The sequence below is a fragment of the Vicia villosa genome, linkage group LG3 (assembly GCF_029867415.1).
Source record: "Vicia villosa cultivar HV-30 ecotype Madison, WI linkage group LG3, Vvil1.0, whole genome shotgun sequence".
Classification (NCBI taxonomy): domain Eukaryota; kingdom Viridiplantae; phylum Streptophyta; class Magnoliopsida; order Fabales; family Fabaceae; genus Vicia; species Vicia villosa.
In genome coordinates, this window is record NC_081182.1 from 14,918,970 (window position 1) to 14,945,533 (window position 26,564).

Consider the following 26,564-nt stretch of genomic DNA (forward strand, 5'->3'; position numbering starts at 1 on the left):
CTGTATAGAAAAACCTAAACGAAACCACAAAACCCTAACAATGGCTAATCTTGATTCTACCGGTAAAACACGAATTAAACAACCCAGAAACCATCACAATATCATAGAGATCATAAATATGCAATCAATTTGTATGTAATATGCTTAAAACATAGACTTCGAAGCAAGTCTTTTAAAGATCAAACCGTGGCTTTTAGGTGACGGTTCTGGACGTGCTGATGTCGTGCAATTGTTCCAATAGGTTCAGAATACTTCAGTGAATCTTCTTGGATGCTTGTAATAGCCTGAATCACACTCTAACTCCAAAATCATTCTTGACTTGTTTTTGAAGTTTTAAGAATAAAACTATGGCTCTAGGAGGCAGACAATCGTCCCCTAATGCTCTGAATGAGTTCTCCACTTATAGTAGTGCAAATTAGGTTAACAAATTTGCCTTGAATCTTTTTAAATCTTTGTTTGCCATTTAAGAAAATTTGATTGAAAATTTTGGAAAATATATTTCTAAATTTGTCCAAACTCAATCTTTTCTTCACACACTTGCTTTGCACGAATTTGTAGTGTTTATTGGGTATTTTGATGATTAATGATGATTGAAATTTGGAGGAAAATCAAATCTTTGATTTTTTCTTTGAATTTTTTATTTATGTTAATTTTTAAATGAATAAAAATCCATATAAAATTAAATAAATGTTAAAATTCGTGGCATTTGAACTTGGGGCCTTGGGTAACTTGTGGATCAAGCTTGGATCATAATAACTTGGGCCTCTTTGTAAAAATCTTCAAATTCTTTCACATTTTTCCCTCCAAAATAGCTCAACTTTGACAAAGCCTATCTCTCTCAATTTTTGAGATATGGAAGTGTTCTAGGACTTTTTAGAAACCTTAGAGAGTCCTCTAACCAGTGTCTTTGGTCTCATATCAAAATTATTTTCCATGCTAATTTTATGTCCTTTTGAAAAAAGTGTCTTTTTGTTGACTTTTGAAAAGGACCTATAATGTTTTGGTCCATATCTCTCAAATGAAGCATTTTTAGACTTAGCATGTGAGACACAATTTTTTAGAGAATCAAATTTCCTTCAAAATGAGCTTTGAATGGAAAATTTTGGATGTTCCATGTGAGAGTTATGATTGGTCAAAGTTCAGTTGACTTTTCCTATACAAAACCCTAATTTAGAAACTTCTTGATTTATTGATTTTTGTTCTTTCCTTGATGAACCATGATCAATTCTTGATCAAATGGTGAATGATACTTCAATATGAGGATCTTGACAAAAAATCAGGAGTTTTGACTTTGTTTTGGCCATAGTTGACTTTTAGGTTAACTTAGTTGACTGTTGACTTTCTGAACAACTGAGTGACCAATTCTTTGAAATGAGCCTTGATACTTGTCATAGGGATAATGTGAGATGTGTTGAGCCATATGAGATGCTTTGGAGTCATTGATTCAGTGATTTTCCTTTGAATGAACCAAACCCTTAATTCAGAGCCTTTGTATGGGAGAGAGTGTCTATGAGCTTTATGTACTGATTTGTATTGGAATGAGGAAAATGTATGGGCAAATTTTGGGGTATAACACTCCTACACCCATATCAATATTTCTACCGCTACGAGTTAGAATTGACTTACAATGCTCACGAGGATTTTCTTGTGTAGTAGCCGGAAAAGGACCTTTGTTTTGATCGGCAAGTTGCTTTGACAATTGCCCGACTTGAGTTTCAAGGTTCTTTATTGCGGAATCCGTACTCTTTTGGCTTGCAATTGGCAATTGCATGAATTGGCTAAGAGTGTCCTCGATTGAAAGCTTTGTTTGTTGAGGTTGTTGATTGTAACCACCTTGATAAGGATTTTGACGATTCGATGGACCCGCATCCGGCCTCCATCCTTGTTGATAACGTTGATTACCTCTTTGTTGGTAACCTTGGTTATTGTTGTAAGGTTGTTGTTGTTGTCTCCCACCATATCCTTGATTAGGATTAGACACATAATTCACCTCTTCACCCGGTGGAGGACAAAAACCAGTTTGATGGTCACCCCTACACAATTCACAACACATCACCTGTTGATTTTTAGAAGGGATCCCATGTATCTCTTTGATTTTTTGAGGGATTTTTGACATTTGTTGAGTGAGCAATTCTACTTGTTGTGTCAATAACTTGTTTTGAGCAAGTATTGCATCACTAGTATTCAATTCAAGAACTCCTGGTTTTCTTTGCGATGCACTACGGTTGTGTTGCCCTTGATGATCATTCAAAGCCATCCTATCAATGATAGCAATTGCTTCAGCAGCTGTTTTTGACATCAACGAACCACCCACGGTAGCATCTAAAAGAGTTTTTGGTTGAGGTTGGAGTCCATTCCTAAAGATATGGATTTGAGACAATTCATCAAACCCATGACCTTTGCATTTTCTAACCATGGACTTGAACCTCTCCCATGCTTCATTGAGAGATTCACTCGGACCTTGGGAGAACACCGCTATAGAAGTTTTCGCTTCCATGAACCTATTGTGAGGAAAGAACCGATCCAAAAACTTCTCTTCTAACTCGTTCCAATTTGTCATGACATTGTTTGGTTGATCAAGGTATCATTCCTTAGCTTTTCCTATCAAGGAATGAGGAAATAGTCTCCTAAAAACTTGTTCTTCTTCGGCCTCCGGAGCACCTATGGTTCCGGCGATCTCATAGAACTTTGTTAAATGAGTAAAAGGATCCTCGTGATCTGCTCCTGTGAAAGGATTCTGATAAAGTAATTGAAGTAACCCCGTTTTCATCTCGGAGTTCCTTCCATTGGCTATTAACACAAGGCCCTTGAGGTGGAGGAGGTGGAATTTCTCCAGCCATTTCTCCTTCAACAAAGTTTTCAACCGGTGTTGAAGAAGAAGATGCTTCTTGTTGTTGTCTTCTTTCCCTAGCTAGTTGTCTCCGTCTACGAGTTTTGCTATTCTCTCTACGAGCAGTCCTCTCAATCTCAGGATCAAAAAGGAGTTGATCTGCAGGTATACGTCCTCGCATAAACTGTAATCTGAAAAACTAACCAAGCAAATTAACAAACACAAGGAAAATAAATTTAGAAACAAGAGATTAATTATAAGACTCAATACAAAACAAACTATTGCAATGCTTGCAATATCTAAACAACAATCCCCGGCAACGGCGCCATTTTGTTGAAAGAATAAAGTGGTGTACTTTTCGTTTATATCGTATCCACAGGGATTATTGCGATATCACCGCCGTTCTATAGCCTATTTTGTGTTGAGTTAATGTTACTTTAGTTTTGGATTTGCAAAAGATCATTTAACAATTTTAGTAGCAAAGAGTAAATTTATGAAAGTTCTAAGTTAAAGAAAATGTATCAAGATTTGATTTCATCAACCTAAATTTGTATGTTTCCTTATAAATATATGCCTATGAACTTGCTAACGATCAATATAATTACGTATCGACGTCTATATCGTCCGTGTCCGCAACGATATAGCTAGATTTACCGTATTGTTTAACCGACGATTTCTCCACCGTTTAAACAATACAAGTAACGTTTTAAAAACCGATACTTAGTAAACATCAAATGCTAAATCCATGTCTGCAACTTATAGTTTGAAAGATGATTAGTTAGGTCCAGATACAAACATTGATGTCTCAAACATTTATACCATAGAAAAGCTTTAATAAACAAACTAAACCATCTATATTGATCATCACTTGTTCATACACAATATATTCACAAGAAATACATACAAAAGGCTAGGAAGATTACATCTTATCTTGATACAAAAGAGATTTAGCTATCCATGAGAATGGTAGCTTGCTCAAGAAGGAAAGGATGAAGATCAACAAGCATCAAAGGCGATTAATCGACGATCAAAGCTTCGAATCTTCAACTCTTAGTTTGCTACAGTGTTTTGTGCTCTTGGTTCTCTCTCAAAATATCTCTCTATATGGTTTAAAGTGATCTGGCCCATAAACAAATAAACAAAGTTTCGCAGACCGCGCTTAGCGCGGTGTAGCCCGCTAAGCGCGCCATCAAAAATTGCTAAACCGCCCAACCGCGCTAAGCGGGCTCCAGACGCTTAGCGCGAAACTCTCTGCCAGAACTTCCTTCTTTTCTTCAAAACCGCGCTTAGCGGGCTCAACCTCGCTTAGCGCGCTACCTCTTTTCAGCAATCTTTGGCTTTGGTCTTGGAACATCTTCAAAGCCCTTTTTCCATGGTCCAAGCTTCCAATTATCTATAAAAACTACAAAATCCAACACAGATTGCAAAGATAAGAACTATTCAACAATAATATAAATATAAGAATATATATATATACCAAATGATAATAAAATACTACTATTAACCACAAAAAGACTTGAGAGTTACCAAAAATTACCTAAGATATTTACACAAATTGGTAACTAACAATATGACACCTCCTCAAGGTTTGTTTTCTTCATCCAAGGGTGTTTGCAAGCTTAAGCGCTCCTTATATGGTTTGAAACAAGCACCCAGAGCATGGTATGAGAAATTCCGCTCCACTCTACTTGGGTTCTCCTTTACTCATAGTCAGTATGATTCCACATGCCTCATTTCACATGAAATATCTTGGTAATCTACATTATTTTCTTGGTCTTGAGGTTCATTCTACGTCTAAGGGAACCTTCCTCCATCAGCACAAGTATGCCACAAATTTGATTTCTATGGCTGGTCTTGAATCAGCTAATCCAGTGGATACCCCTCTTGAGGTTAATGTTAAATATCATCATGATGATGGCGATCTTTTATTTGATCCTTTAGTGTATCGAAAACTTGTGGGTAGCCTTAATTACTTGACTATTACTCGTCCTGACATATCTTTTGTTGTCCAGCAAGTTAGTCAGTTCATGCATTCTCCTCGGCATCTTCGTTTGGCCGCGGTTCGTCGTATAATTCGCTATTTGAAAGGAACCTCTCATCGTGGTCTATTTTTTCCAACCGGAATAGCTCCCAAATTGAGTGCTTATAGTGATGCCGATTGGGCAGAGTGTCCGGACACTCGTCGATCTGTCACTGGTTGGTGCATGTTTCTTGGTTCTTCGTTGATCTTGTGGAAAAGTAAGAAGCAAGCAAGAGTCTCTAAATCCTCTACTGAATCTGAGTATCGCGCCATGTCCGCGGCTTGCTCGGAAATTATTTGACTACGTGGTCTTTTGGCTGAACTTGGATTTCCTCAAACAGAGCCTACATCACTTTATGCCGACAATACAAGTGTCATCCAGATTGTTGCAAATCCCGTATTTCATGAACGCACCAAACATATCGAAGTCGATTGTCATTCAATCTGTGATGCCTATGGTGACCGACTTATAACACTTCCTCACGTCAGTACTCAGCTTCTGGTTGCAAATATTCTTACGAAAGCTGTTCCGCGCCCACGCCATCAGTTTCTTGCTAGCAAATTGATGCTTATTGACCAACCGCATCAATTTGAGGGGGGATGTTAATCAGGAATTGATATTATACTTTATTGTAAATTATTTACTTCCGGTAATAGGTTAGATAAATTAGGCAATAGAATATTTGTCAATATAATTTGTAACTACGTATAATTACGGAGACTATTATATATAGTATGGAATACAAAAGAGAAAGGGATCAAGCCAATTTTCCTGACAAGTCCAAAACAAAGAGAATACTTAATCTATTGTCAGGATTCATAGATCTACAAGTTAGTAAATATTAAATAATCATCCGGTTTAAGAGGATATTGCAACAGGAAAATTATGAAAAGTATCAGTTTATGATTGTTATAATTTCATGTACAAGTGTATCTATATCACTACAAAATTTTGATCCTCATAAATCCTCTACTAATTGTTGAGGATATTAAGAATTGAGACTCTGATTTTAATAAGACGCCTAAATAGAAACTCAAGCCCTTCTTCAAGGTCTTGAATGCAAGATTCTTTTTTCTCCAAGTTGTTTTGTAAATCATTGATAGCTTCAAGTTTTCCAGTCTTGGTAAATAAGAAAGACTGCAATGCTACATCCATTTGAGAAAACTCACTCTCATCTGTCAATTGTGAACAAGTAACTCTTTTTGGTTGAATTGAATTAGCTTTGAAATGGAACCCCAACTGTTTGACTTTGACTGTGTGGTCCCTGAGATAAACTGCAGTGTTGTTTGGAATGTAGAAAGTGTAGCTACTTCAACATCTTGGAATAAGTTAATCAAAGCCAGTGTTTGATGGTCTTTGTTTGCAGATAAATTGTTGCAATTTTTGGTATTTCCCTTCATATTTGTCGATGCTTTGGAGATGGCCTTTTTCACAACCTTTCTAGATGTCAAGAATTTCTTAGCCTCTGCACTGACCTCCGTTCCGCCTCCTCTTCTTCTTATGACGGATTGAAGTTCCCTTGTGCATTCTTTCGTATGAATTACAGCATCTTTCGCTGCACTGCACACATCTAATTGCCTTAAGGATCCATCCAATAGGTTATTTACCCAATTTTCTTGATGCTCATGGACAAGTGCTTCTTGTGTTAGTGGAAGCTGAATCAATATTTCAACACACTCGATCAAATCTTGCAAGCCATCAATCTTATGGTAAAGTAAGGATGATGAGGAAGTTTCAGTTGAAGACTTTAATAAGGTCTCCAAATGATCACTGCATTTAAGAATGAGGGGGTGTGGTCTAGAAGGCAAGCTGATTGAGCGACCGTGGAAATTGGATTTTGTGTTCAAAGGAGAAGAAGCTGCCATTTCCTTTTTCTTTAAGGGAAGAGAAAGAGAAGCCTTAATGTGAATGTTGAATTGAGTCTATGGATCTGTATTTTTCCGTTGGCATCTTGTCAATATATATTATAGGTGCTAGGCGACATAAGGAATCTCATTTTAATCACATATCAATGAGGCCAACTAATCCAGATTTGAATTGAGACATTATTACATAAATGTTAGAGCTTTGTCTCCTCCAAGGAATCTCTCCAACTCATACTCTGTCTTATTTGCATGATTATAACATTTTCAATTCAAAGGCTTCACCTAAAATGTGTTTAATAAAAAAATAACCATTTGCACGTGTACAGTACTGCTGTGATGCTAAAGCAACAACTGCAGTATTGTTAGGCTTGTTTCTGGTGGAGGAACATGAATCACACCACCCATTTGAACACATGTATTTGATCAAAAGAGATCTGAACAAGTTATTTATAAATAGAACTGCTTCTCATCCTACAGACACATAATCCACTTACTCCCAGCATATGCATGCCCCTTGGAGTTTACAATTTCAGTATTATTATATCTGTTGGAAAATGTCATACTCATGTGATTCACAAATTTAAAATTGAGGAATGAGTTGGGAAGCAGCATTGAGCAAACACTGCTGTAGTAGCATAGAACCAGTAGAAATTGAAAATAAAAAATATGCTTCTTGTCTCCTCTAGATATTTGCTATATATTAAGAATATATAAACTACTAGGACCACAACATGTATTTTCATCTACTATAAATATCTTTATTTTTTGTGAAGAAAAACTTGCAGTTTTGGTTGAAACAAACCCCAAAAGCTCCTTGCATACTTGCAGTAACAACTTACTCTATGGACCACACAACTGAATCACTAGTTGAGTTGAATCTACAAAAATTGAAGGATTAAGAAGCCACTGCTTCTTGGTCATCATCTTCAATAACTTAAAACACTTATTGGCCTGTAGGATTTGCAAGAAAGCAATGATAAGCTGCTCCAATGAGTGTTTTAAGTTATTAAAGATGATGACCAAGAAGCAGTGGCTTCTTAATCCTACAGATACCAGTGCAATCAACCGGTATCTTGCATTAACTTCAGTCAGTTATTCCTAGGAACAAAGATGTCAAAAGTGGAATTACAGTATATGGTGACATATACTTTGCATATAGGAAGAAAAATGAAGAAAGCAGAATAAATGGTCAGCAATCTAAAAGTTGGTGCGTCCTAAAAGAAGATAGAGATGTGCATTGAAGATATAGAAAATGGAGTTGACCAATAATTAGAACCAGACCAGAGTTTCGTTTCTCAACATTTTTAACTACTTGCCGAAACCAAAACCAAGAGGAATATGTCAATGTATATAGTTTCATAAAGATTCTCATGGAAAGATGCGCTCTTAACATTAAACTGGTGAACTAATTAACCAATGGTTGATGGAACAAACCAATAACACGTGAACGGAGGTCATTTTAGCTAAAGGGGAGAATGTTTCAAAGAACTCAATGCCTTTTATTTGGTTGTAGTTCTGGAAAGATACATTAACTCTTAACTTCAAACTGGTAAACTAACCAATTGTTGATGGAACAAATGTACAAGAACACGTGAATGCACAAGGCTTTTAGCTTAGACTGCATAGCAGTTCAACCCAAACAAGATAGATGACATATTGACATGCTTCAAGATAAATACAAAATTTTGTCGGGAAGTATGAGGGATTGGAAAGACTAACTAACATTTATGAATGGGATAAAGTGTGTCACGGAAAGTAGCTGAGAAGTGTTTGAGAGTTCGGGAAAGTCGGAACCAACAACAAGTCCAATGTTATAAACCCATAAAAGAAGATGTCACGTCTCCGTCCAAAATTTTTAAAACATTAGATATATTACCTCTATTATATATCTAATAATATAAGGTTGAGTGACTGTAAAGTGTCAATTGATTGACGTAGAGGTTGAAGTAGAGCGAATTAATTAAGAGATTAGTTGGTTTCGATTTTAACCTTTTACAAAATGTAAGTAATTTTAAAGTGAAAGGTAATATTAGTAACATGTATCTTCGAATAATAGGTATATAGGAATAACAATTTTGCGTCCTAGCGTGTCTATCCTTTTTCATTTTTCTCTTATAAGATTAGTATTTAGATGAAGAATATAAATGTGAAATCATAATTTCTCTAAATAAATTCCTGTTTTTTCATTTTTAATTTTGAAATTAATTCCTTATTTAAGCAGAAAACAGAAATAAACAACAAATAGGTTTTTTAACTTGTTGATTTCTTGCATCTAGTTGAAATCATTTGAATAACAATGTAAAAAATTATCCCATTGGATTTGTTTTCCTGTTAGATGTTCTAGTTTGTAGTTGATGTTACAATCGGTTGTTGAACCCATGCTTTGGATAGTTGATATCACAACTGTAATAGAGTGTCAGAGTCAATCCTAACAACACTTAGATATAATTAATAACTTTGTGTTTTTCTATCATGGATATTATTACACCTTATACAATAGATATCTTCAACCAATTGTAATTAACAAAAGCAAAATTGTATCAATCGATTTAAGTCCCGAACAAAGACAATCCTAAAGTTGTTGTCATGATTTTAAAGTTCTTCAAGTTAGTAAATAATCATCGGGTTTAAGAGGAAATTGGAACATGAAATTAAGAAAAAGTATATCGCTTTATTATTGCTATACATTTACTCATATAATTTTCATGTACAAGTGTGTCTATATCACTACAAAATTTTGATCCTCATAAATCCTCTACTAATTGTTGAGGATATTAAGAAGTGAGACTCTGATTTTAATGAGACGCCTAAATAGAAACTCAAGCCCTTCTTCAAGGTCTTGAATGCAACATTCTGTTTTCTCCAAGTGGTTTTGCAAATCATTGACACCATCAAGTTTTGTAGTCTTGGTAAATAGAAAAGACTCCAATGCAACATCCATTTGAGAAAATTCACTTTCATCTGCCACTAGAGAGCAAGCAACTCTTTTGGGTTGAATTAGTTTGGAAATGGAACCCCAGCTGTTTGATTTTGAATGTGTGGTCCCTGAGATATATTGCAATATTCTTTGAAATGTTGAAAGTGTAGCTACTTCAACATCTTGGAATAAGTTAATTAAAGCCACTGATTGATGATCTTTGTTTGTTGATAACCTGTTGCAACCTATGGTATTTCCCTTCAAATTTGTCAAGACTTTGGAGATGGCCTTTCTCACAATCTTTCTAGATGTCAAGAATTTCTTAGCCTCTGCAGTGACCTCCGTTCCGCCTCCTCTTCTTCTAATGATGGATTGAAGTTCCCTTGTGCATTCTTTTGTATGAATTACAGCAACTTTGGCCGAACTACACACATCTAATAGCCTTAAGGATCCATCCAAAAGGTTATTTACCCAATTTTCTTGATGCTCATGGACAAGTGCTTCTTGTGTTAGTGGAAGCTGAATCAAATTTTCAACACACTCGATCAAATCTCGCAAGCCATCTATCTTATGGAAAAGTAACGATGAGGAGAAGGTTTCGTTTGAAGACTTTAATAAGGTCTCCAAATGTTCGTTGCATTTAAGAATGAGGGGGTGTGGTCTAGAAGGCAAGCTGATTGAGCGACCATGGAAATTAGATTTCATGTTCAAAGGAGAAGAACCTGCCATTTCTTTTTGTTTAAGAGAAGAGAAAGAGAAGCCTTGGTTTGAATGTTGAATTGAATTTGTTATTTTCCATTGGCATTTTCTTCATATTTATTATAGGTGTTTGGCAACATAAGGAATCTTATCTTATTCGAATTCAACGAGGCCAACTAATCGAGATTTGAAATCAGACATTGTTACATAAATGTTAGAGCTGTGTCTCTTCCAAGGAATCTCTCCAACTCATACTATATCTCATTGGCATGATGATAACATTTTGAATGCAAACCCTTCACCTAAAATGTGTTTTAATAAAAAAACACATAACCATCTGCATGTGTGCAGTACTGTTGTAATGCTAAAGCAACAACTGCAGTATTGTTAGGCGTGTCTCTGTTGGAGGAACATGACTCACACCACCCACATGATCAAAACAGATCTTAACAAGTTATATATAAATAGAACTGCTTGTCATCCTACAGACACATGATCCACTTTCCATGTTCATGCACTCCCATCACATGCATGCCAAAATTTGAGTTTTATTATATCTTATCGCAGATGCTATATTCATGTGATTCCCAAGTTTAAAACTGAGGGATGAGATTGGAAACAGCATTGAGCAAATACTGCTGTAGTAGAATAGCACCCGTGGAATTTGAAAATAAAAAATATGCTTCTTGTCTCCTCTAGTTATTTGCTATATATCAACTACTATGACCATAACTATCTTTATTTTATGAGAAGAAAAAATTGCAGTTTTGGTAGAAATAAACCCCAAAAGCTCTTTACATAGTTGCAACAACAGCTTATCCTATGCACCACACGGACCAGGATCCACTAAAGTCCGCACCACAGCAAACTCTATCACTAGTTTAGGTGTTTCATCGTCATCATCCTCAATAACTAACAGACTCGATGGCTGGCAGAATTTGCAAGAAAACTCTGATAATCTCCTACAATGGACAATCACCCGGCAAACAAAGACATTGAAACTTTTTCCATCTTGAAAAAAGCTGAAGTTGTATTGTAACTGTTAACTCATTTGAGTCTCTGTTGTTGTTTATCACTGCGCCAAAGGACATTTAAAGCAGACCAAATGGTCAACAATCTCAAAACTCTTGTACTCTCAAAGAGTATATTGTGATTCTTAAGAATCACAAACAATTGAGTTCCAAAAAGTTGTTGTAGCGTCTTATCAGTTCAAAGTCTTCATCTATTTAGAATTTTCAATGTCACGGCAGAATTTAGAGTTGTGCATTGAAGATATAGAAATTGGAGTCGAATGCCTCCCAAGGCGATTGATTAATTAGAGGCGGAGTTTCCCTTCTCAACATTTTAAACAACTAGTTAACCGATGTCATCACCTCATATCTTGCTAAGTCGGGAATGACGAACACGTAAGTCATGAGGGGAATAACGGTGAGGACCGTACACCCTAAGAGTGGGTCGGATTATAGGATAAAGTCGGACAAGCTCACTTTGGTGAACGAGGATGCACATATGATAAATGAGTTCGGGTCAGATCAAAGGACTGGATCGTCCCAATCGGTCCAAAACTAACGGAAAGGAAGTCACCAGATAAAGAAGCTTAATTGCATAAGATAATGTATTTAAGCTAATTGGCAAACATTATGACTCATAATCCGATAGAGTCTGATTCCAATCCCCAATAAGAAGACACGTTAATCAGCAACAATCATCTTAATGGCCCTTAATGAGCTTTAAGCGCGTCTCTATGAACCGTTCCTTTTGTTTCTTGGACCCTGCTCTGAAAGGCGTGGCGCTGTGAACAAATCCCAAGCTTTCCTAGGAGGCCACCAATTTTCTCTTCAGATAGGTTTCCTTCTGAGACAAGTCATCTCAGAGATAGATATAAGACCCAACCTTAGCCAAGAAGTGGCTCTGAAGCTGTAACACTGTTGCATTCTCTGATTATTATTTTATCAAATAGATTAGCAAAACTAAGGCACTATAAGACTATATTAGAATTGTAAGAGTTACACCATCTTGTAACCTATATTCATGATCAAAGGATTTTGTCATGATTTAATTGATCTATAAAGTTTGTAAATAATCATTAGATTCAATAAAACACAGCAATGTGAAATTAAGAAAAAGTTTTGCTTTGTTACTGCTGCTATGCATTTACACATATAATTTTCATGTACAAGTGTATCTATATTACTGCAAAATTTTAATTTTTGTATACATTCAACAACTATTTGTTGAGGGTATTGAGAAGTGAGACTCTGATTTTAATGAGACGCCGAAACACAAACTCAAGCCCTTCTTCAAGGTCTTGGATGCATGATTCTGTTTTCTCCAAGTGGTTTTGGAGATCATTGATGCCTTCAAGTTTTCTAGTCTTGGTAAATAAGAAAGATTGCAATGCTACATCCACTTGGGCAAATTCACTCTCATCTGCCACTAGAGAGCAAGCAACTCTTTTAGGCTGTATTAGCTTGGAAATGGAGCCCCAACTGTTTGACTTGGAATGTGTGGTCCCTGAGATAAATTCAAGTGTTGTCTGGAATGTAGATAGTATAGCTACTTCAACATCTTGTAATAATTTAATCAAACTCAACGTTTGATGGTCTTCATTTGTAGATATTATGTTGCAATTTTTGGCATTTCCCTTCAAATTTGTCAATGCTTTGGAGATGGCCTTTTTCACAACCTTTCTAGATGTCAAGAATTTCTTAGCCTCTGCAGTGACCTCCGTTCCGCCTCCTCTTCTTCTTATGATGGATTGAAGTTCCCTTGTGCATTCTTTTGTATGAATTACAGCATCTTTGGCTGAACTACACACATCTAAGAGCCTTAAGGATCCATCCAATAGGTTACTTACCCAATTTTCTTGATGCTCGTGGATAAGTGCATCTTGTGTTAGTGGCAGTTGAATCAAATTTTCAACACACTTGATCAAATCTCGCAAACCATCAATCTTATGGAAAAGTAATGATGATGAGGAGGTTTCATTTGAAGACTTTAATAAGGTCTCCAAATGTTGATTGCATTTAAGAATGAGGGGGTGTGGTCTAGAAGGTAAGCTGATTGAGCGACCGTGGAAATTTGATTTTGTGTTCAGAGGAGAAGAAGCTGCCATTTCCTTTTTCTTATGGGGAGAGAAAGAGAAGCCTTGACTTGAATGTTGAATTGAGTCTATGGATCTGTATTTTTCCGTTGGCATCTTGTCAATATATATTATAGGTGTTAGGCGACATTAGGAATCTCATCTTAATCACATATAAATGAGGCCAACTAATCGAGATTTGAAATCAGACATTATTACATAAATGTTAGAGCTATGTCTCCTCCAAGGAATCTCTCCAAATCGTACAGTGTCATTTGCATGATTATAACATATTCAATGCAAAGGCTTCACCTAAAATGTGTTTAATTATAAAAAAACCATTTGCACGTGTACAGTACTGCTGTGATGCTAAAGCAACAACTGCAGTATTGTTAGGCTTGTTTCTGTTGGAGGAACATGAATCACATCACCCATTTGAACACATGTATTTGATCAAAAGAGAACTGCTTGTCATCCTACAGACACATGATCCACTTTCCATGTTCATGAACTCCCATCACATGTATACATGCCCCTTGGACTTCACAATTTGAGTTTTATCATATATTATGGCAGAAGCTATATTCATGTGATTCCCAAATTTAAAATTGGAGGATGAGTTGGGAAGCAGCATAGAACTAATGGAAATCGAAAATAAAAAATATGCTTCTTGTCTCCTCTAGATATTTGCTATATATTAAGAATATATCAACTACTAGGACCACAACTTGTAATTTCATCTACTGTAGCTATCTTTATTTTACGAGAAGAAAAAGTTGCAGTTCTGGTCGAAACAAACCCCAAAAGCTCTCTGCATAGTTGCAGCAACGATTTACCCTATGACTACACACAACTGTATCACTAGTTGAGTTACAAAGATTGAAGGATTTTGAAGCCACAGCTTCTTGGTCATCATCTTCATTAACTTAAACACTCAATGGCTTGTAGGGTTTGCATGAAAGCAATGATGATTAAGCTGCTCCAATTGGCACAACAAACAGGCTGATGAAGTATTAGATGGATCTATGTGGCTCTTGGATATTTATAATACAGTTAAAGATTGCATGCACGGTGCAATCAACGGATATCTTGCATGTACTTCAGTCAGTTATTCCTAGGAAGAGAGTTGTGGAAAGTGGAATTATAGTTGAGGGTGACAAATACTTGGCATATAGGAAGAAGAATGAGGAAAGCAATTGCAAAAGGTCTTGGAAACTTGAAAGCAATGAAAAATATGTTCAAACTTTCTTCAAAAAAACAAGACAATGAGACTTATTCCAATGCTTAGTATCTTAAAAGAAATACAAAGTGTCACTGTTAATTTATTAGAGTCTTCGTTGTTGCTTATCATTGGCCCAAAAGGAGTGATAAAGCAGAGAAAATGGTTAGCAATCTCAAAGTTGGTGCGTCCTAAAAGAATATAATGAAATTCACAACAATCAGAAACAAATGAATATTCATAAAGGTTGATGCAGTGTTGCAGTTTCTTATCAGTTTCAAGGCTTCTTCTGTTGAGAATTTTCAAATTCATATACAGAAGTTAGAGTTGTGCATTGAAGATATAGATAATGGTGTTGACTATTGAACATGCAGAATTTTCAATATTTAGGTTGAAAGGATGAGAGATTGGAATGACTAACATATTTATGAATATAATAGAGTGAGCTATCCCTACAAGAAAAAGCGCATTTAGCTAGGGGTTAAACCTCTCACAAAACAGAAATTTGCGAGGGATCAGCTCCCCTAGTTAAAACAGTGGTCGCAAATGTTTTGCGAAGGGTCTACCACCTAGCTAATTAGCTTGGGGCTTACCCCCTCGCAAAATGCAAGCACTAGTTTCTTTTCTGCAGCCACGCAGGTGTAAGCACAGAGTAGGTAGCGCAGAGTGGTGCAGTGTGTCAGTAATTAGCTTGGGGTTAAGCTCCTGACAAAATGCATGCGGAATTTGTTTTTCTCATCATCTTGATGCAAAGCAATTGGGGGAATATACAATATTGTGGAATTGGAATATGCATCATATAAGGTACTGAGTCCTATATTGGCATACTAAGTGTTACACATTATGGATGGATCCATTATTGCACCTCCACTATTCATCAACTATGTTATGTATGATAATAATATTTCTATTGAGCATTCCTTCTATTGAAACTAAGATATCATAATGTCTCTAACTAATGCCTGTTTTTTCATTTTTAGGTCGGGAGTTAAGTCTTTCTTTAAGTAGAAAACAGAAATAAGCAACTAATAGGTTTTTAAACTTCTTGATTTCTTGTATCTAGTTGGAACTCATTTGAAATCTACTTTACCAAACTAGGATAGCGGTGCGGCGTGGCCGTCCCAAAAAAATGAATGGAACAGGAGCAGGGCGTGGCATGGCCATCCCAAAAAAGTGAATGGAACAGGCGCGGGAGCAGAACGGCTGATATTTTAGTGACATGGACACTAATACAGTTAATATTAATAAACACGTAATTGTTACAAACTATAATAAATTAATCAAAATTCATGAAGTTGATATTTAGGGTAATATGATATACGGTTGACGCGGCTAGAGCGGCAACGTCAGAAAGGCAGCGTTCTGAATCCAATCCCATTATAGAGTTTGTTCCAGCCAAGTCACCCATCTGTGACGTAAAGACACGGCTTGACGCGATGTTTTTGATTTTGCTGTTCCATATCTTCAGAGTTATAGTACTTAAAGGATATCTGATTTACCACAGGAAAGATAGCAATTAGCATTGGCCAGAACCCTTGCGAAACAGCGAAAACTAATGGCAACAGACTAATAATAGCTAGAATGTTCACATCTTTGGCAAGCAAAACGAGTTGGGTGTAAGAGCACCAAATACTTGCACTGTTCAAGTGGCTTAAACATCAGGCAGTTTGAACAAATCAGTGAGAGTCAATCCTAGCCACTCTTACATAATTACTAACTTACTGACCTATGATCTTTCAACGAGTTTTAATTAACAAAATGAAATAGCATCAATCAATAGAAGTCCAAAACAAAGAAAATCGTAAAGCTATTGTCATGATTTATTAGATCTTGAAGTGAGTAAATAATCACTGAGTTTAAGAGAACTATGGAACGGAAAATTTAGAAAAAGTATCACTTTATTATTGATATACATTTACACATATAATTTCCATGTACAAGTGTATCTACATCACTACAAAATTTTGATTCCCATAAAAGTTATACTAATTGTTGAGAATATTAAGAAGTGAGACTCTGATTTTGATAAGACGCCTAAACAGAAACTCAAGCCCTTCTTCAAGGTCTTGAATGCAACATTCTGTTTTCTCCAAGTGGTTTTGTAGATCATTGATAGCTTCAGGTTTTCCAGTCTTTGCAAATAGGAAAGACTGCAATGCTACATCCACTTGGGCGAATTCACTCTCATCTGCCACTAGAGAGCAAGCAACTCTTTTAGTCTGTATTAGCTTGGAAATGGAACTCCAGCGGTTGGACTTTGACTGTGTGGTCCCTGAGATATATTGCAGTATTGTTTGAAATGTTGAAAGGGTAGCTACTTCAACATCTTGGAATAATTTAATCAAAGACAATGTTTGATAGTCTTTGTTTGTAGACAAGACATTGCAGTTTTTAGTATTATCCTTCAAATTTGTCAATGCTTTGGAGATGGCCTTTTTCACAACCTTTCTAGATGTCAAGAATTTCTTAGCCTCTGCAGTGACCTCCGTTCCACCTCCTCTTCTTCTTATGATGGATTGAAGTTCCCTTGTGCATTCTTTTGTATGAATTACAGCATCTTTGGCTGAACTACACACATCCAAAATCCTTAAGGATCCATCCAAGAGGTTATTAACCCAATTTTCTTGATGCTCACGGATAAGTGCATCTTGGGTTAGTGGAAGCTGAATCAAATTTTCAACACTCTCGATCAAGTCTCGCAAGCCATCAATCTTATGGAAAAGTGACGATGAGGAAGAGGTTTCATTGGAAGACCTTAGTAAGGTTTCCAAATGTTGATTACATTTAAGAATGAGGGGGTGTGGTCTAGAAGGCAAGCTGATTGAGCGGCCATGGAAATTGGATTTTGTGTTGAAAGGAGAAGAAGCTGCCATTTCCTTTTTCTTAAGGGAAGAGAAAGAGAAACTTTGATTTGAATGTTGAATTGAGTATGTTATTTTCCCTTGGCATCTTCTCAATATATATCTTAGATGTTAGGCGACATTAGGAATCTCTTCTTATTTGCATATCAATGAGGCCAACTAATCAAGATTTGAATCCAAACATTATTACATAAATCATAAATGTTAGAGATGTGTCTCCTGCAAGGAATCTCCCCAACTCATACTCTGTTGCATTTGCATTATTATAAAATTTTTAATGCAAATGCTTCCCCAATAAAAAAGAGTTATAATAATAATACTGGTGTGATGCTAATGCAACAATTGCAGCATGTCTCTTGGAGGAACTGGACTCACACTACCCACATGATCAAAACAGATCTTAACAAGCTATTTATAAACAGAACTGCTTGTCATCCTACAGACACATGATCCATTTTCCATGTTCATGCAATTCCATCACATGCATGCCCCTTGGAGTTCAAAATTTGAGTTTTATTATATCTTATTGGCAGATGCTATATTCATGTGATTCCAAAGTTTAAAATTGAGGGTTGTGTTAGGAAGAAGCATTGAGCAAACAATGATGTCATAGCCTAGAATTAGTGGAATTTGAACATAAAAAATATGTTTTTTTGTCTCCTTTAGTTATTTGATATATATTTAGAATAACTTAAACACTGAATGGCCTGTAGGGTTTGCAAGAAAGCAATGATAAGCTGCAGCAATTGACAATCACCCAATAAGCATTGCCACAAAAAATAGGTTAATGAAGTATTAGAGGATCTATGAGACTCCTGGAGCTTTATAATACAGTTAAAGATGGTATATATGGTGCAATCAACGCATATCTCGCATGAACTTCAGTCAGTTATTCCTAGGATAGGAAGAGAGATGTGTGAAGTGGAATTACAGTTAGGGTGACAAATACGAAGAAAAGTTAGGAAAGCCACAAGCTCTTGGAAACTTTGAAAGCAACCAAAAATAAGTTCAAAGTATCTTAAAAAAACCAAGAGTCCAAGACATTGAGACTTGTTCCACTGCTAGAAAAATTCTTGTATAGACTCGTACCTAACAAATAATTTTACACATAATCAATCAATTTTTTTTATTAATTACAAAATAAATACAATATATTTTCTCTTTCTTTTATTACAACCAACCCATAAATATGATTGTTGTGAGTTACACTGTAACCTCTTAGAAAATATTACATTTATATTTATAAAATACCGAAATTTCATGTGGAAGTTGTGCGTTAGTTCTAATAAATAATTGGTTCAAAGTTTATCTATCAATTTATTAGGAATGTGGGAAATATTAACCTGAAGTGTATATTCACATTAAACCTAGCTTCAGTTATTCTCGTATAAATAGAAAAATAAAGGAATGACTTAAATATGATTTTTTTATTCTTGAAATATACTATTTTATGCCTAACAAGTCTCTCTATCTATAGATAAATTTGTAGTTGGTGGAAGAAATTTGCATTACTGGAGGCTTTATTTTGGTAGCTTTTTCTATTGAAAATTTTAAAATTCATATTCATCATGTTGAAAAGGTTTTGGTGGGAAGGGTAAGAGATTGGAATGACTAAGATATTTATACATAGGATAAAGTGTGCTATATGTGATTCACCAATCTTATACATTTTAATTGTGTATAGACCTAAAAAAAAATGTTTGTTACCAGAGGATTTTCTTAAACAAGATGTGTTTGTTACAGGAGGACTTTCTTAAAGAAGGTTGAGGAGTAAGATTATTTGTGTTTTTTTTTGGGTAAAAAGTATTATTTTATTAATGACATGATAACCAACTATAAAACTAGAGAAAATTTATTTTATTGCTAAAAAGATAGAGATAGTTTAAGATTTTAGTGATTTTTGTAATGCACAAATTACTATCATTATCATTAGTAGTAGAACTTGAAATACTTGCAATGCACAAATTACTATCATTATCATTAGTAATAGAACTTGAAATACTTCTAGACAAAAATTTACTTAGTATAAATAGTATTTTTTTTTTTAAAATTTGATTTTTTCTTCACATTTCAAAAAAAAATCAAAATACTAAAAAACATATAAACCAGACACTTTTTTAAAGTCTTCCGATTTAAAAAAACACACCGGAACATTTAGAAAAAGAGTTCCGATAGTTTTTAAATTTATATAAAATGAAGTTTGAAAATGCATACAAGGACACTTTAAATAAGTGTTCCGGTGGTTTATTTTTAAAAAATTATAAACTTTACACAACGCTTTATAACTGTTGCCTATTAGAATTTTTAAAAAAATTAACTTACCAGAACAGTTCCGGTATGCAACTTTAAATCTCTCTTTAATCAACTTTAAAACTATCGGTATGCAACTTGAAATTTTTTACTACTAGAACTCTTTTTTCAAGTGTTCCGGTATATTAAAAGTTAATCTTTTTTACTGGATTACTTTGAAAAAGTGTTTCGATTTATATATTTTTTGGTGTTCCGGAAACTTTTATGAAAAATTAAAAAAGAGTGAAATTTTTTAAAATATAAATTATTTATACAAGGAAATTTTGGTCCAAAAATTTTATGTAGAGGTATGGATATAATTGTAGAAATATAAAGTAAAATTTTCCTTGTAGACAGGTTTACCTTACCGCGTCTTACTCCAAAAACTCCTTTGACAACCCAAATTTTTAACAATGCATCAACAACGATTATATATATATTTTTTGTTTTCTACAATAAATCATTAAAATGTTATGAAACAACCTCCCCACATTTAAAATGTTATGAAACAACTTCTCCATTTAAAATGCGATCAATATAATCACATTTATCTTAATTGAATTTTAACCGTTACAAATGATGGTATGCATAAAAAGTAAAGATAGTAACATACAGGATATGTTTAGATTAAAATCTATCATATAAGAAAAGTCTACCATTTGGGACTTTCTTAGGCTATCCACATCAGCAACTCTTCTATGGTTGATCCACATCAGCTTTGGTGGTTACTACAGAATTTTTGATCCTTCAACTGTCTGGTGGGCTGCGGCAGTTATTGCTGTGGAAGTTTCACCCTCACAGCTTCTCATGTTGCTGCAGTTATGTAAGGTTCATTATTCTGTGGCTGTCCACGTTCCAAACTGCACAATTGCAGTAATTATGTGTTTAAATGGCTTGCATATCCAACCATCCCAAAATCTCTCATCCTTTCTCTCTCTCTCTCTCTCTCTCTCTCTCTCTCTCTCTCTCTCTCTCTCTCTCGCACGGGTACCAAAATTTCCACAAATTCTAACCCTCTTCTTCTTCAATCGATCCTCATTGTGATTTTGTTCTTCTTCTGCTTCTCTTCTCTGTAACATCAATTGTGGAAGTGGAAGAACGAATTTGATGGCTTCAACCATAGAATTAACAATTACTTATGCCATTTGTAATCGATGACGATTCTTTCATCTGGTGCTGGTAGAATTCCTCATTTAAATGCTGTAATTCTCGGTGAAAATCTTGCTACCGAAGAAGAAGATTGTGTTCTTCCAAAGCACATGTTCGATGACCGAAACAGGTTCTTTCCTTCAACAGTTTTTATGGGTTTTGACTTAGTAAAGTTTTTTTTTACTTTTATGTTTTTATGAAATTTTTTGAGTTTTGTTTACTGTATGTTTATTTTGTGATTTGTTAGTGTCGTATCGTATCGATCTGTCAATGTGTGTGTGTCATGTTTCCGCTATCTGTGTTTCATAGGTTACAACAAATGTCGAAACTTCTCCCAATTCTTTGTTCTTTATCTTTTACTCATGTTTGTTCATTTTTATTATTGAGTTTCGAACTGCTTCGATTTTGTTTTTGATTTATGAATTGTTGTTTCAGGTGTGGTGATGTTCGCTCACACGGAAGGCGGAAGATTCGTCGGTGGTGGTGAGATTTATGGGTTTGGTTGACATCAATGTTTATCTACTTTGTTATTATCAAACATACTTTGCGTCTTTTTCTTTCTCGCAAACTTAATGTAGCATTATGTTGAATTGGCTGGTACGTTGAAATTTGGGTTGAATTGTCTGCTACCTGGCTCATGAAATGATGCAAGCTTGGCATAGACTGCATCCCTGCTTTTTTGATGCTGCAGGTTTTGATGCAAGTTTGGAAAAGGTTGTTGATTTCATGAAATGATGAAACTTGACATGCATGCAATTTGATTTTTATGTTAGTACATTCTATAGCATTGTTACGGCCGAAATCTGGATTTAAAAAGTTGATTAAAGGTTAAGACCAATTTTAGAGAAATTTTGACAATGTTAAACAGTTCTGGGTTAACATGATTGTTATAAATATCATTGTGGCAGGTGGATGAAGCAACCAACAAATTCGACGAGCGTGCTCCTCCTCTTCTCTCCTCCATTCTTCCTCTTCTTCACAGGTTTCCAACTCTCTCCTTTCCTCTTTATGCTTCAGCTCTCTACATTTCATATCTTTCTCCTCAAATTTCTTATGTATCTCCATCTGAACCTAATTATCTTTCCATCAAAACCGTGAGATTGCGTTTGAGAAGGCGGATCTGAAGTGTGAATCGACGATGACTTTATGGTTCTGGAAAAGGGAACCGAAAACAAAAATGATGTGAAAATCAGTTTCAGTGGTGCGGCAGTAGGACTGAGTGAGACGCGGTGGTTTCCGACGCAGGTAAACTATGAATTTCTCAATTTCTTACCCTTGTGTTTTTCTCATTCTTATCCGATGGTAGATTAGTGGTGGCCGCCAGTTTGCGGCGGCGACTTTGGTGGTGTCGGGTTCGACATGATTGATGAGTGACTTTTTCAATTTTCTGCAAACTTCAGTTTGTAGTTTCTTATTAAATGTTTAAATTGGAGAATAGTTTTAATAACAAGGTTTGTATTTATGCAGATTTTGGAGAGTTGTCAGCATAAACCTCACACAATTCAATTTGGCATCCTTGAATAAACGCGTGTCCCGTGCGAATGCGAACAACTTGGGTAGCTACGAAAATGAAGGTTTTGTTGAGGTTGTTGCCTTCATCCGATTCTTGAGAATCCAAATTGATTCCGGGTAAGAAAACCTCTCTTCTATATTTTATGGTTTTATAGGGATCCCTTAGGGTTAACTGGTGAAAGTATTTTAGTTTATAACTGGTGAAGGTGGAATTCTTAGGAACAGTGAAGGTGGGAGGTTTATGGAAATATATGCTCCTATTGCAAAGGATTTCGCTTCGCATCAAGAGATGTAGCTTCAAGATCAATGACTATGGAGATTCGGGAAGGTCGTGGTGTAGGTATGCTGCCTTTAAATTAATATATTTATGCCCTCACAACACATTTATATTGAACATACTAACAACTATATTGCTCAAATGGAAACCAGTTTTTGAGCATATTGATTTGTATATTCTGTTTTTTAGGTTTCAAATATTTTACCTTCCATTCAAGTTGGACATTTTGTTAGTAATGATAGTGCATATTACATTTTGTTCTTAAAGAGCTTTAAGTTTAGTGTTTGAATGAATTAGGTGTCCCTGCTAAATGCTAATGCAATGGATTACACGTCTGGCACGCCCTACAGTTCCTTAGACGATTATCCGTGTCATATTTCAAGCAATCCATACATGATCAGTTCAAAGTCTCACGTTCACCTGCGATTAGAAACATCGAGAGAAGTTCAAAGCAACACGAATCCACAACAAATTTGAAGCTTCACAACTCAACATTATCATCAACGCAAAAACAACAGCCTCATGTATCACTGCTCGGTACAGTTCCTTTACTCTCAATCAATGCATTGTTGTTTATTATTTTCCACAATTTAGTGAGTATTTTGTTAGATTTGTTGTTGCCTTTTCGTTTTGCTTGATGAGAAGAAATGGAATATAGGTTTGATAAATGAAAAGAAACAGAGATGAAGAGGTATTGTTGTGCTAAACAATATTTGATATCGTTTCTATATTTAAGGAAGCATGGACTTCATCTTTGGCAATAACACTTCTCTTTAGGAGCACTGTCTTATTCAATGCAAATATGTGGAGTTTCAGTACCGCACAGGCTACAAAATCATCGGAGGAAACAACCGATTATGTATTCTTAAGGTGTGTAAGTTACCGTGGTCCATTGTTAACAATCTCATCTTATGTTTCTTTTGAAGTATTACACGACTGAGTTGTCTCCGATGGCATTGTAGATGCGTTATCACAAGTAACCAAGAAATTTCATATGCATATCTTGGACGACCGTGGCGACCTTTTGGAAGGGTGGTTTTGGCGCACACTTACATCATTCCGGTATACGACAAGTTGTTGTGGAGTAGGCACTGTTGCTGATACAGAGGCATTAACAGGTACCGAAATACTATTTCAATACTGAATACTGACTTAGAGCTAGGAAGTGTCACTTTTAGATACTTTTAGAAAAGCATGTAACGTATTAGCCGCTGGAATTTTACACTGCTGAATAAAGGACTTCCTTACCAAATATGAATCAATATTTATTGTCTGATCAAATATTTAACTCACTGGTCTTATAATGCTGATGATGCATAATTGCAGCCTCGAAAAGCACATTTCCTATTGAGAAGCTCAGTCCTAAAGTAACTGTTTCATCTCTTTGGAAAGAGAACAAACCTTGAAACACTAAGTGTCAAAGAGAATAAACCTGTAGCTGCTGACGATGAAGATATGGATCCAACGGTATTACTCTTATCTTTTCTTACTATCATCTCAATGGAAAATGTCATATTATATTATTAAAAAATTACTCTTACCTTTTCTTACTATCATCATATATGAAGAATTTTGTGGATGGAGTATCTCTATCCCTTGCAAGTGCTAAAGTTCACTCTGGCATCCAGAAAACCAAATCCAAACCAATGTTCCTGATAGAAACCCAAGAAATTGATATAGTAAATGGGATAGTTTTTGATTGAATTGAAGAAATAGAAAAAGAAATACAATTGTAACCACCAGAGCAAACTGCTCCTACCAGAGTAATAACTCCTAATTGAAATAAAACACTTCTCTGCCCCCTCAATACCACTACCCACGTGCATATATATAGCACTCCCTAAGTAACTACTTGTCCCCACTAACCTTTCTCCTAGACCTAACTTCCCAATTAGTGGGCCTACATGGACCCAGCCCAACATCAATATTATGGATCCTATCACTACCCTCTCCTACAAAATGAGCCTTGTCCTCAAGGCTATCATAAGGGCAATGATCCAGCAACTGATTTTCACTTCCCCAGCTGATAATTTCCTTGTTTCCCTCCCACCTTATGACTTTTCTTGGCTGCACAATACTCATGGTGGCTATGTTAAGTTGTGGCTGCATAATAAGGCTTTCCTCCAGTTTTTTTCCTGCATATTCTTTTGTCTGCATACTGTTGTACAAAGGGTTGATAATAGCCTTGCTCATTTGCATCTCCCTTTCAAGTTGCTTATTTTTAAATTTAGTTTCCTGCAATTTCTTTACTTCATTTTTCCAAGAAAAGCTAATGGCTCTTTCTTTCCAATCAAAGTTCACCTTACCTAATCCTTGCAGCCAATTCACTCCCAAAACAATATCAATGTCTTCTAATTCTAAGACATAAGCTTCCACCCTAGTAGAAAACTTCTCAAACTGAATTTCTATTCCTTCACTTTTTCCCACAGCAGTAGTACGATTACCATTCCCCAATTTAACACATGCTCCCTTACTTTTATCTACATATAGTTGTAACAATGTTGTCATTTGAGGAGAGATGAAATTATGACTAGCTCCGGTATCAATCATAACCGTCACAACCACCCCCTTCACCATTCCGACAAGTTGCAGTGGAGCAGAAAAAGGAACTTGAACTCTACCTCCCCGTTCGGGATTGCACACTGCCATCATCTTACAGTCCACTGTTGCTTCCACTTCTCCTTCTTGCAGTTCGATTGCCATAACTTCACCGTTGTCGTTGACAGCTTCATCATCACCCATGATCACCAACCTCAATTGTTTTTCCGCACATTGATGGAGAGGAGTATAGCGCTCTCCACAACGGAAACAAAGTCCTCTTGCCTTGCGATCCATTAATTCAGAATATGGTAGATGCTTGACACCTCTGTTCCGATCACCATGGTTGTCTCGTCGTGTACCCTCTCTGCTCGTTCGCATTGCAGAATTCTGATTAAGATTCAAATTGGATTGACCCGTTTGCAATTGGGTTCTCAGCAATGGATCATATCCAGATTTATCTTTTGTAAGACATGCGTCATCATTTGACCCCTGTTGAGTTTTAAACCTAAGCCCATTATCCATTTCTCTTCCTGCTTTCGCAAAACGACCTTTGCTGTTTCGAGGCAGCAACTTCCCACGTAATTCATCTTCCACATCACGCGCTAATTTCATCGCCTGCAACCGTGAATGGGGATTGAAAGTTCTCACCTTCAATCGAAGCTCTGGTTTGAGTCCTCCGAGAAAATACCCCAAGTATTGCTCCTCCGGCAACCTTCTCACTTGAGAAGAAATGTACTCGAACGCACTGATGTAGTCCTCGACGCTTCCTTCTTGCTGCAAATCCTTTAGTTCCTCAAATGGATTATCACTCTGTCTCCCTCCGTACCTATCGATCAATGCTTGTTTCAGTTTCTCCCATGTCAGATTTTCCTCTGTTTCTCGCAAGAGATTGTACCAGTGGATTGTTGCTCCTTCCATGCTTATCTTAGCCAATCGAACCTTCACTTCCTTCGTCGTTCCTTGTACATCAAAATACGTTTCTGCACGCGTTATCCATCCAACAGGATCCTCACCATCAAATGAAGGTAACTCCACCTTCTTCACCGCCATCCGATACTCCGACACCGTTTCCCCCACAACAGATGATGGTTGTGGTTTTTCAGGCTCGCGTCGAATCTTCGCGAATTCTTCCACCAAAGTGAGACGAAAATCAGCAAGCGTTTGGCGAAACGTTTCCTCCAATGTCGATACTCTCGCGTCAAATGCTTCTTCCATTGACGCAACGCGATCCTCCAATTCATCCACTCTCTCAGACATTTTTGGTGGCATTAATCACAAATTCACTGGCTCCTCTCGATGAAT

The 26,564-nt window shown here is 36.1% G+C and overlaps 4 protein-coding genes, 1 long non-coding RNA gene and 1 pseudogene across 21 annotated transcripts; 2 read left to right on the forward strand and 4 right to left on the reverse strand.

The window, feature by feature from the left end:
• Positions 1 to 4,545: 4,545 nt before the first annotated feature.
• Positions 4,546 to 5,151, forward strand: LOC131657606 (uncharacterized mitochondrial protein AtMg00810-like). The gene has a single exon (XM_058926984.1). The coding sequence runs from the start codon at positions 4,546 to 4,548 to the stop codon at positions 5,149 to 5,151; it is 606 nt and encodes a 201-aa protein (XP_058782967.1).
• Positions 5,152 to 5,640: 489 nt separating this feature from the next.
• On the reverse strand, positions 5,641 to 6,750 carry LOC131654980 (uncharacterized; annotated as a pseudogene).
• A 2,679-nt stretch (positions 6,751 to 9,429) lies between these two features.
• On the reverse strand, positions 9,430 to 10,392 carry LOC131654981 (uncharacterized). Its single transcript, XM_058924898.1, has one exon. The coding sequence runs from the start codon at positions 10,360 to 10,362 to the stop codon at positions 9,475 to 9,477; it is 888 nt and encodes a 295-aa protein (XP_058780881.1). The 5' UTR covers positions 10,363 to 10,392; the 3' UTR covers positions 9,430 to 9,474.
• A 2,167-nt stretch (positions 10,393 to 12,559) lies between these two features.
• On the reverse strand, positions 12,560 to 13,496 carry LOC131657607 (uncharacterized). Its single transcript, XM_058926985.1, has one exon. It carries the CDS (start codon positions 13,445 to 13,447, stop codon positions 12,560 to 12,562), a length of 888 nt encoding a protein of 295 aa, XP_058782968.1. The 5' UTR covers positions 13,448 to 13,496.
• Positions 13,497 to 16,618: 3,122 nt separating this feature from the next.
• LOC131657608 (uncharacterized) lies at positions 16,619 to 17,506 on the reverse strand. The gene has a single exon (XM_058926986.1). It carries the CDS (start codon positions 17,504 to 17,506, stop codon positions 16,619 to 16,621), a length of 888 nt encoding a protein of 295 aa, XP_058782969.1.
• Positions 17,507 to 20,566: 3,060 nt separating this feature from the next.
• On the forward strand, positions 20,567 to 24,374 carry LOC131660397 (uncharacterized). 17 transcript variants are annotated; one of them, XR_009300833.1, is made up of 12 exons: positions 20,568 to 21,062; positions 21,368 to 21,415; positions 21,624 to 21,646; positions 21,841 to 21,914; positions 22,032 to 22,177; positions 22,400 to 22,561; positions 22,664 to 22,784; positions 23,019 to 23,258; positions 23,458 to 23,591; positions 23,684 to 23,839; positions 24,048 to 24,188; positions 24,290 to 24,374. It is a non-coding gene; the product is annotated as an uncharacterized LOC131660397 (long non-coding RNA). The 17 variants fall into 17 exon arrangements; XR_009300835.1 differs by having other exon boundaries at positions 22,047 to 22,177; XR_009300827.1 differs by having other exon boundaries at positions 20,567 to 21,062; positions 21,368 to 21,759.
• Positions 24,375 to 26,564: the final 2,190 nt, after the last annotated feature.